We start from the raw sequence: 10,894 nt of genomic DNA, 5'->3' as shown, positions 1-10,894 counted from the left end.
TGGGTTTCTTTTGTATCTTCAAAAGAAATAGAGATACAAAGTGATAGTGGACTTTCAAATCATGAAAATACAATGACTATTTGGTGAAATCGTCGAATTCACAGACATCTTAGAGGTGTCAAAACAACATGCCAACTAGTATTCAAATTTCCATTTCTTTCTATTGGCAAAGAAATTTTCGAGGCAACACCAATCAGTATGAATTATCGAGGGAAATTCCACTTCGAACACTGGAAAGCAGGTGAAAAATATGAAAAATATAATATTCTCTCACTGTAACGTAATGAACTTGATAAAGTTTTGTGCACGGAAATTGTGCCTTAAAAGCAGCCTCCAAAACTCTTAAAACCAAAGTCAATTTTTATTCATGAGACAAAACAAACCACAAGAGATAAGAAACGAAAAGTTGACAACTCACAGTTTTTAATGATCAGATGGAAATTCAACTGCAGACAAAAAAATTGAAGGAAAGTTCTAAACTGACAGTATGCATTTAGCAAATGTCTTTCGCTTGTATCGAGTGATTGGATTTCATCGAGTCCGACGATGCTCTAGCATATTCTTTGGCATACCACATAAACATTATTGAGGCTTTGTTAATTAAGCTTTTTTCTCATTGGTCGAAATAACTTGTTTTTAAATCAGATAGTTCTTTACAACCCCCTCTGAATAAATTACGAGGAAAGGCTGAGAGAGAGCGACAACAGGTGTACATTAAACATCAATCACAGTTTACGAAAATTCATTTAAAATGTTTCAAGACCGGGTGTGAAGTTCTGGGTTTCGCAACGTCTTGTTTGTAGCTTACAACGGAAATTTCATTAGTTTTGTCGCTTAAGATAAAGTCTCGCCAGACAACGGAAGCTTCAGAACAACGTACAGACAATCACTGCATTGGTTCAAGATCACACCACTTGAATTTTTCGCTGCAGTGAATCTGGTTACATAATTTTATTTATTCTTCACAAATACGTCTTCAACTGCCAAAAAAAAATCTTTTCTGGGCCGAGTTTGAAGAAATTTAAGGAATTCTTTCACCATTTAGAGGATTTTTGCATTAAGATTAGTGCTACAAGTTTACTCGTGCTCCGACTAGGAAGGCTACAGACATGAGAGTAGGTTTAGATTCGTCCTCCGAAGAGGATGAACCTCTATTTAATATGGAAGATGTTGAACAAAGAGCGTTTGAAAAAGACAGGGATCTGCCTCTGTGGAAGCGATTTCTGATCACGTTGAAAAAACTCGGAGAAGACAGGAACAGTTTGAAGTCCACACTTTGTTATTGTGGTGTGTTCATGGTATTTGGAATGTCAGATGAAATTCTGGGTCCTACTCTTCTCGAGCTCAAATGTTTAACTGGAAAGTCTATCACCCTCATGAGCGTGCTGTTTTTTGTTCACGATTTGTGCAACGTTTTTGGATCAACATCCGGAGGATATTTAGTCGATCGGTAAGTACTGTTAAAATTAGAACGGCTTTTGTAAGTTTTCGTTTGTTACTGTTAGCTGTATCATTTCAGGAAACAAAATTCTTGAAATCCAAAATTAGGAGTGCCCTTTCGGCGCGTTCTAAGAGGTTGATGCACATCACACGATTTTAAAACCGTAATATTTTCGAAAATGGCAAAACCTCGGCCTAGACAATCTAAGCGAGCTGAGAACTCTTCTATTGTCGATTTTAGTAAGTAGTCTTGCAAGAAATTAACAGCTAAATTCGCATCAAAACGTGAAAGGTTCTTAAACAAAGTTAAAAATCTAGCGTTGACTGACTGATTGGAGAATGTTGCATTCATGTCTTCATATACTCAGAGAATAAGATCTTCTCTTCTTTCACATCGATTGGTAATCATGCATATGTGGTTATGGCTCAAGTCAGTGGTTTTAAAATGTATATCAGTATTTCTTGATAACGCCATGATTTCTAAAGACAATGGCCCGAAATTCAAATTTACAAGTCTTAGATATGGCCAATGTATTTTTCCCGTTAAAGTTACTTCATAGCAAAGAAAATAATTTGTTTAGCAACTAGATTTTACGGCGTGGAAAATCACAGTAGGAGATTATGAAAATGAAAACTGATCACATGATCATAAACTACAAAACAAAACAAAAAAACAATTTTTTTACTCTTTTCTTCATGATGCGAATACTCTTTTTAAAATACTGGGACAAAATATTTAAGCCAATTTCCCGAGATTCGAAAGTTGTGGCTAAGACTTCTGTTTGTCTCATAAACGCGAATTAAACTTTTTAATAATTTACCGTAATGATTTTCAGAATATTTCCTTTGTGTGATAAAATATCAAAGTTACTGAAAAACCTTATTCAAAAGTGTACCAGCGTTATACTTCAATCTTGATATGAGTTAATTAAAAAAGTATTTCACTCGGCTGTTATTACTTTCAAGGATGTAGCACGATAAATTTACACGGCTTTCTGCGCTGAACAAAACTTCAAAGAGAATTCCTTAGAATTTCAAAATAGAAGAATGCCAAAACATGATCTCTGATTAGTTTCACGCCGGAAAAGCTCTAGCCCGTGATTAAAAATTTACGATTTCTGGAGCAATTTCTAATAAAAAAAACAAAGGCCACAATGATAAGGAAAAGGCTTTTTCTCTTCTAGACCGCGGCCGCAAACAAACCACAAGACATTTCGAACTCTATTATTACCGAAATCGCTGAACCTTCCACGAAATCACTATAATCTTTACAATGGCTAGTAAACTCAAAACTAAGAAGCCTTTCCAGGTTCAAGACCACATTGCCTGAAAAACAAGAATCAAATAGAAAGCAATAATAAACCTTCATACGAGGAGATAAATCTCATATTTACTTGAGGAATTTAAAAGACAAACAATATTCCTTATTCACGTCTTTGTGCTTGCTTATTTTCAAGTGTTTATCCTTATCCTCAAGTCTGCCCTTATTAACGCTTTTAAGAACAAACATAAAATTATTTCAGAAAAGCTAATTACAGATATTGTTCATCAATGTACTTGTCACCAGATAAAGAATCATTTCGGTTTTAAGACGGTGACAGTTTTGCATTTTCAACTGTTTCAATTTAAAATTCATGGCTATCATAAAGGAACTTCATCCTGCGACGCTTAAATGCCAGATTGTAAATGCAGATGCAGATGCAGATGAAATTAGTTTTTCTTTCTTTGATTCTTTTGTAAAAAAAAACAGAGACTAAAGAAAGAAAAATACAAAACCGAATTTTCAATCGTAAATTATCCTTTTTTTTGTTTGGAGCTTTAATGAGGGAGTTGCAGGAATTATCAAAGTTATGCTCCAGTCTGCGCGCAACAAGAATTCAGGATCGATGTCAAGAACAGTGGAACAAAAATTGAAATAAGGAGGTTGCGGGGGACGGAAAGGAGCTGCATACAATGAATACAACGAGTGCAAAGTTTTTACTTATGTCTTTTACAACATTTTCAACAGATTCAATCCCAATGTCCTGGTGACAATAGCTCTCGGCCTAAGTGCTATTTGCATCATAGCCATTCCACTCAGTCATATCTTCGTCATCATGCTGTTTTTGGCTGGAGTATTTGGCGGGTGTTTTGGCGCCACGGACACGTTCACAACCGTGCAACTGATACGCATGTATGGCAAACAGGTAAGCCAATGAGAATTGTCATAATTTTTATACCGCAACAAGCTTACTAAAGGGGGCTCACTCCATTCTTTTATAATACCCTTTCGTTCGTCCCTCGCTCTGTACCAGGCGACAGAATGCTTTAAAACGAGGGGGCTCATAGGAGAAGTGCCCAAATTTAAAAATTGGTGTGTATGTGGTTCTTTTGTGCATAAAATTCTGTGTGTAAGTTCAAAAGTGCCCGCTATTTTCGCAATCGATTTGTGTCAATGCACTATAAAGCAGTTGCTCAACCAAAGTCTTAAGATATACTATTTCGCTAAGCGTGCCTTTATGAAACAATTTGCATTATTTTCAACGCGAAATTCTTGTTTGAACCAAGCATGTATTTTCATGAGTGAAGTGTTGAAGAAAAGCTAGAAGACGCAGCGAAAGAATTTTCGTCGTCAGTTCATCGTTTTGTAAGTTTGTTTGGTTGGTTTGGTCAGCTCCTTCGACATGTCCTATGCTTCTCAGAATTTGAGACCTATTATGACACAATTTTACAATCGTATTAATAACAATGATAATAATAATAATAATGATAATGATAATAATTAATATTTCTTTGGCGCATATTAACATGAAAATTCGATCAAATGACTTGCGATGTTACTTGCCTTGCAACGTTTTTATATACCCTGATTTTAACAAAATTCTGTTGCTTTTTGCAGGTCTCTCCGTATTTGCAGGTAAGATTCTAACAAACTCTCGCTGAATTACTCTGATTACGGCTGTAAAGAACTGTCCAAGCAAAGGGTTTCTTATTAACGGCGCCTAAAAGGCTCAAATACCTAAGCATTAAGCTTAGCAGCTCACTTTTTCATCATTTTTATGTGAAAGAAAATACTAAGTTTCACCGCCAATTAGACCTGAATGCGCATTTTGTATCTCTCATTCTCCACATTTATCATCAACCATTTCACTCTTCTTCGCTAACCTTCTAAATACTCATACATTCCTCTCCTACAGGCTCTTCATTTTGCATATGGTTGCGGCGGATTCTTGAGCCCGCTGATAGCACGGCCTTTCCTACGGCGTCGCTGTGTTCTGGTAGTGAACTATACGACTATTGTCGATGAATGGCCGTACGCAAATTCTACTACTGGTATTGACAATTCTACACACATATTCCACACTCAGGAAGAGACACACCGTGATACTCATGTGCGTTGGGCCTACTGGATTGTAGCCCTGTTGCACGTAAGTACAAAGGATCATAATTAATATAAATTTAGGCAAACACTAACCCCTTACTAACCAGGCGCGAGGGCCGCACTGGTCAATATTGACCCAAGGTCGTGACAGTACGACTGAACCGAGCGCAACGAGGTCCGTACAGAAACGGCTGAAGGCCAATATTCCTCAGTTCAGCTTGAACAAGCGGGGTTAGTAAGTGGTTTATTATATGGCACTCGGATTAAACTTGGTTATTTTGAATTTGCCGGCTTTCGAGAGCAAAAAATACACATCCCATGAACGTTTCAAAGAAAACGGTCCATAGTCCAAATGGCAAAACCCAATCGAGTAGGACCTAATCAGAACGCTCGGATTTAACTCAAGACTTCCTTGCCATATAACAAAGGTACGTCAACAGGAATTCTCCAGAAAAAAAGCAATGTCTTGATACAGCAATGAGTCTAGAGCTGCGTAAATCCAGCCTATAATTGTGATTAAGAGGCGCAAAGGGAGACGCACCAAAAAGGGGCTAAGACAGTACCCTGAGATACCAAAGGAAAACGTTAGTGTTAAAAGGCCCCACGAACAGGGCATACTGCAATAGAGGAAACTTTAAATTATGAACTAAGCAAACTAGTTCCATCCTTTTGAAATTACCGATAATAAAAAATGTTATTCAGGAGGGAAGAGCTGGTAAACTACAAACTGGAACGACTCTGACTTGTCTTTTTCAGCTTCCAGTTATATTTGGTTTGCTGTGGCTGATGTTTACGCGTAAGTTGGCAAAAATAACAGGAACTCTCAAAAAATACGAATATGAGATGTACGATGAACAAAGACTCAATAATCCAGGTTAGTGTCTTCATTGTATTTTAACAATATCACGTCTGAGAAAAATGTAAAACCACTTTCATTATTTTGTTTCAAAGTATTTTCCAGGATTTTTTGCACACTTATGAAAGACTGTCGCAAGAAGAAAGCGTGATTTTCTTTGGATTTCTTTTTACTTTGAAAGTTAACTCTTTAATCTAACTTTATTATATTTCTACGATTATTACTTTATCTTCCTCCATTGTTTTGTGGACTGAAGCTATTTATTTTAAGGTTTATCCCGCGTTAGCTGTTGTGAAAGAGTAAGCCATACTGGAAGATTAGAAGGCGCTCTCCTTTGAAGAAAGAGACTCTTGGAACCTCTCCCTTGGGCGTGTTTAATTAGGTTTTTGACTGTACAAATTGACAGTTATAAATAGGGAGGGGACGTTGTGCCCCTTTCACACAAAACTCCACGATTATAAATGGTAAAATCAGTTAATTCTACTACAGTCAATAACAGGATGATGAATTTCGTTAGGTTACAACCATCACATGGTTACATTGTATCTTAACGGAAACCCTCCATGGCTAAAGGTCTTTGGAGACGATCAGAAACCACGAGTTGTGGTCGTCACAGTTCTGACGTCACTGATTCTGCTGCTGTACGATGGTCTTATGGTAGGTCACGTATCTTATAACTTGCCTCGAATGATCATGACGATAATAATATAAAATTGGCCAAACGCATTGGCGCGAGACAGAGTTGAAATAACGATAACGATTTCCCTTTAATTATAAAACATGAGGTGCAATTAAGTACGCCAAGTAGACAAAAACGAAATTCATTGATAGAAAAGGTATCTAAGTTTATTTTTTTGCTTTGCCCTCCTTAGTCTAACTAGTCTAGTGACTTTCTAGTTAACTTCTTAACTCTCATCGTGAGTCACCACTGACTATTCAAGGTTATTAATCTTACAGCAAGGTTATTAATATTAATTAATCAAGTTTTCTTAATGCTTTACACTTGTTAAATTACATTCGACATTCTAGTTTAACTTCAACTATAATTTAAAGATGGAGCCTCACCTATAAATCGTCCTGGCCTCTTCAGACTTCCTCGCCTTTACTTTTTCTGCTTTCTATTTTCCATGTATTATCTTTGCAAATTAGCTTTGTCCCCCTTTTAATATGTAATTAAAACAAATTATAAATAAATTTAAAAAAATCAAATTAATAAAAAACTATAACTGTTTCTTCAGGCCACATTTGGTGCCTTTGTGTATTCCTACGCCGTCAAAGGAGCAGTTCACATCAAACCGAGTCACGCGGCTTATCTTAACTCTCTCTTCTGGGTAAATATACAACAATATACTTCACAAATAGATTCCATGTTTCCGTACTTCTAATCAGTAATAGATCACGGATGACGTCAGAATGTGGCACACAAGGCGCCTTCGAGTGTCACTGATGTTCTTACCACCCTTTGACGTCTTTTGTGATCTATTACTGAACAGACCCAGGGTAAAATGGAATCTATCTTTGTCTTATTTGATGATCAAGCAAAATGCTGTTAACAGTGACGTCAACTATGCGTCTGTCTTCCAATAGATCATCAGTAAGAACCAATCAAACTTCGTGTATCATTTGGTTATCATATAAATTACAATCGTGTATAGCGAGAGGAGACAGGTCTCGTCAGATTATTACGCTCACGATACGATCGAGAAAAAAATGCATTTTCTTTTCCATTCCGTTTTCTTTTATTCTCTTTTTTTTCATCTTTTTTATCTGTTTATTTTTCAGAGTTTGTTTTCATTCTCTTTATTCCTCGTTCTAAAATGAAATACTCGAACTATCTACTTCCTTCTTTTACACACACAAACCTTTCGGCGATGGTGATTTTTTTAATTAACATTTCTGTTCTTCCAGGGTTCACTATCAGTTGGTCGATTTGTGTCCATACCTGTAGCCATGTATGTGAAGCCTCCCACAATGCTGATGATAAACTTGGTAACACAATTAATATTTTGGGGGATTTTGCAAATGTTTTTACTACATAGACTGACTGAAAGATTTCAAAATTTCAGAAATAGTTAACTTGTCATTTCTTTCACTTTTTTCCGCACACTTCAAGCTGAAAGCTGAACGACTTTGACTGAAGCACTCATACATCCTTCCCAATCACAATTATGCAATGAAAAAGGAGTTTCCCCATAAGCTTTTCCCCTTGAGTTCCTCCTGATGACGTGAAGGTTCCACTGTGTCTTTATTTAAATCAGTCCGTTTTTGCGATCGGTTTCCGTGAATTCAAAGCTAAGATAACCACAAATTCCAATCAGATAAGACTAAGTAATTACCAGGAGTCAATGATAACTCCAAGATAAAAACTAGCAAACGGTCAAAGAGGAAAGTAAAGAAAAATCAAATTAATCCTGGATTACTTTTGACATTAAACTAAAAAATTACTTTATCAGTCGGTATTACAATGGAGGTTGTTTTAGAGGCCCCTCCTCCCCCACCACCCTTTTGCAACACCCTCTGAGTGGAGGAGGTTAATTAAGAGGCCCCTCCTCCCCCACCACCCTTTTGCAACACCCCCTGAGAGGAGGAAGTCAATTTAGTGAGTCAATTTTCTGGGTGGAGGAAGTCAATTTAGGTGTTGACATGTTTGAGGCCTTCTTTTCATTATCTAAAGTCAACATTTGAAACCTATCGTCCAATTTCAGGTTGGCTGCCTTTTGTCAACACTTTTCATGTTAATATTTGAAGAAAGTGAGCCTGCACTCTGGTTAGGGACAGCGGGGGCTGGCCTATTCATGAGCAGTGTCTTCCCAACCAGCATTGCGCTCGCCGAGTATTACATCGACCTCACAGGTCAGACAGTAACTACCTCCCTAGCTTAGTTCTGCGATATAAAATCAATATACAGTCTCGTGACCAGAGTGGTAATCCATCGTTCTTACTTCCTCAAACGTAACGACTCGTTAATAATTGTTTTTAACGCAAATCCTTCCTCATTTTTCTCGTAGCTCCCGTGACCAGTGTAATGATCGTCAGTGCAGCTCTGGGAGAACTTATTTTACCCCTGGTAGTAGGACAGGTGAGTGGCTAAGATAATTTTTCGATAGTGTTTAAGAGAGTTTGCACGTTACACTTTCATCCCAGCGACTTGAATAACACACCTTCCAAGTTCAATTGCGCTTTTGCCGCCAACCCTGTATTTTTTGTTCACTTAATAGCTACTTATATGATAAATTGAAATATATACTCATCCTTCTCGTTCCAACTCTCCAGATACTAAACAAGCCTCTGTTTTTTCACAGGTTTTCGAGAGACTGGGTCCCGTTAGTTTTCTGGCAATTGCGTTCTGCGCATGCTTTATGGCTCTGATGATATTCATCCTTTTGCGGTCAGCGGAAAGATCAGAGACTGGTAAGTTACATTCTTAAAACAGAAGAGTATAATTTTATATTTACCAATATGAAATTATTTTTCTTCGTTTTAATAGACTGGCTTGGATTTTTCTGGTTCGTTTGGTGTGGTCAACCTCCAAGCTCTGCAAACCAGCCAACATACCAAACACAAGCCCACGACCCTACTCCTACCGTGGAGACTGGAGACAACCCTCCGATAGAGACAGTGGAGCTGAACATTCAAGGATAGCAAAATTGGGTTTTAGGTCATAACGTCTTCTTTAGGTGGCCTGAAGTCGGTTTCTTTGGTTTTTTTTAACAAAAGTGTTTGCAGGAGGCACGTTTCTTCGCCCATTGGAATATTTGAGACTAGTCGGAAAAGAGGTTTGCCGAGGGTTAGTGCCAGGCCTCTTTCAGACCCCTGGCTGGCACGAGGCGCCGAAGCACCATTTAGGAAGGCCCGATCGCCGGTTAATGATTTCGTAATGCTGCCCTTTTTTTTTCTTTCGTTTCCTCCAAAGGCTGATTGGCTCTGATTGCGGTTGAAGAATCTATTAAAGCATAGAATAGTTGTTTTTTGAGTGCACAGTGTAGTTTTGCTTCGGTGATTTCAAGCATCTGTTCAAATACTCTAATTATCTCCAAGATAATATCAACTGCTCTCTCATTTAGATTTAGATTTCGTTTGATGGTTTTTTTTTTGTTTGTTTTTTGGAAGCATTATGCTAAAAATTGTGGTTGATGATCATTTAAACAAGGAATTGTTAAACAAAGAAATCGTTTGAAACCTTCTAAAACCTTAAAACCTTAAATTTGGGATTAGCAGACGAAACTTTAGAGTGTTTTTGGGTCAGTATTTAAAATCCTGTGTAATGACGTAATTTTTGTGTATAGATGGGAGTGGTGTTTTTGGGGTCATTGAAAATTTTTTCTGGGTGGATTTGGCAAATAAACCTTAGCTCCCTAATAAGCCTTTCAGAAATAAAAAGGGACAGCTTATTTTAATCTACTGAACTGATCTCCCCAGCCTTCTCTTCCTGTTCTGTGACATTCGGTTAAGGCTTTATATTTTGCCTTTTTTTCCACCTTTGTTTTTTAACACGTTAAATGCTTTTCATTCAAAAAAATTTCCCGCGTTTCCTGACGAACCGTGCTTTTTTTTTTTTATTGTTTTATACATTCGAAGTTGCTGGCTTATTAGTAACAATAATGAACTTCAAAAAATGGAAATAATTTTCTGAAATCTTGTAGCTTTTTTATAGCTTTGTTAGAGTAGGTGATTTCAAATTCGACAGAAACATTTTTAATTACAACATAAATGTCAAACAAAGTATAACTTGGGGATAATGAGGCACAATGTGAAGGCATTTCAACCTTTGAAAATAAGTGTGATGTTCTGGCATGCCTGGATATTGTAGAAATTCCGTGACTTGTTGTTGGCTGGGAAATAAAAGAAATGTAAAACAAATACGGCTGTTGATATGACTCAGACCCTTGTCCTAGTTTTTCTCACATGCCTGATCGAGAAATTTCTGGGAACGATTTTAGGCCAGGTTCCGAATTGTTACAAATTGTCATTTTATTGAGATCATTTGCAAAATTTTCTCTTTTTCCTTCCTGAAATGAAAAGGAGCTTTAAGGGAACAGGTTGATATCTGTGGTAGATTTCTTCAGTCCTATTATTGAACAGCTCCCTATGTCTGTTCCAGATAACCAGTTGGTGCAGACGCGCCAAAAATTTGCTGTCGTCTCGCTTGCATTTTCGCCCGCCTTCCGCCTTCGCTGACTGAGTTCCTGACACAGGTTACCTTTCACTGTTTGGTGTAATTCTGCGGTTAAAATGCA

At 37.4% G+C, this 10,894-nt stretch overlaps 1 protein-coding gene across 1 annotated transcript; it reads left to right on the top strand.

Moving 5' to 3' along the window:
• Positions 1 to 716: 716 nt before the first annotated feature.
• LOC113677247 (solute carrier family 60 member 1) lies at positions 717 to 10,517 on the top strand. Its single transcript, XM_027194029.2, has 12 exons — positions 717 to 1,450; positions 3,449 to 3,626; positions 4,319 to 4,336; positions 4,617 to 4,847; positions 5,558 to 5,675; positions 6,175 to 6,314; positions 6,896 to 6,988; positions 7,566 to 7,646; positions 8,363 to 8,510; positions 8,666 to 8,736; positions 8,960 to 9,068; positions 9,145 to 10,517. Exons 1-12 carry the CDS (start codon positions 1,110 to 1,112, stop codon positions 9,297 to 9,299), a joined length of 1,683 nt encoding a protein of 560 aa, XP_027049830.1. The 5' UTR covers positions 717 to 1,109; the 3' UTR covers positions 9,300 to 10,517.
• The last annotated feature ends 377 nt before the right edge of the window (positions 10,518 to 10,894 follow it).

The sequence above is a fragment of the Pocillopora damicornis genome, chromosome 5, assembly GCF_964200805.1.
Source record: "Pocillopora damicornis chromosome 5, jaPocDami1.2, whole genome shotgun sequence".
NCBI classification, from domain to species: domain Eukaryota; kingdom Metazoa; phylum Cnidaria; class Anthozoa; order Scleractinia; family Pocilloporidae; genus Pocillopora; species Pocillopora damicornis.
Note: the sequence above shows the minus strand (reverse complement) of the source record. Positions and strands in the feature narration are given on the sequence as shown.

Bases quoted from the DNA above. Each gene is read 5' to 3' on its own strand.
- LOC113677247 (XM_027194029.2), top strand. From the start codon at position 1,110: ATGAGAGTAGGTTTAGATTCGTCCTCCGAAGAGGATGAACCTCTATTT. The intron at 7,647-8,362 runs GTAACACAATTA...GTCCAATTTCAG, and splicing joins CAATGCTGATGATAAACTTG to GTTGGCTGCCTTTTGTCAAC. The intron at 8,511-8,665 runs GTCAGACAGTAA...TTTTTCTCGTAG, and splicing joins GTATTACATCGACCTCACAG to CTCCCGTGACCAGTGTAATG.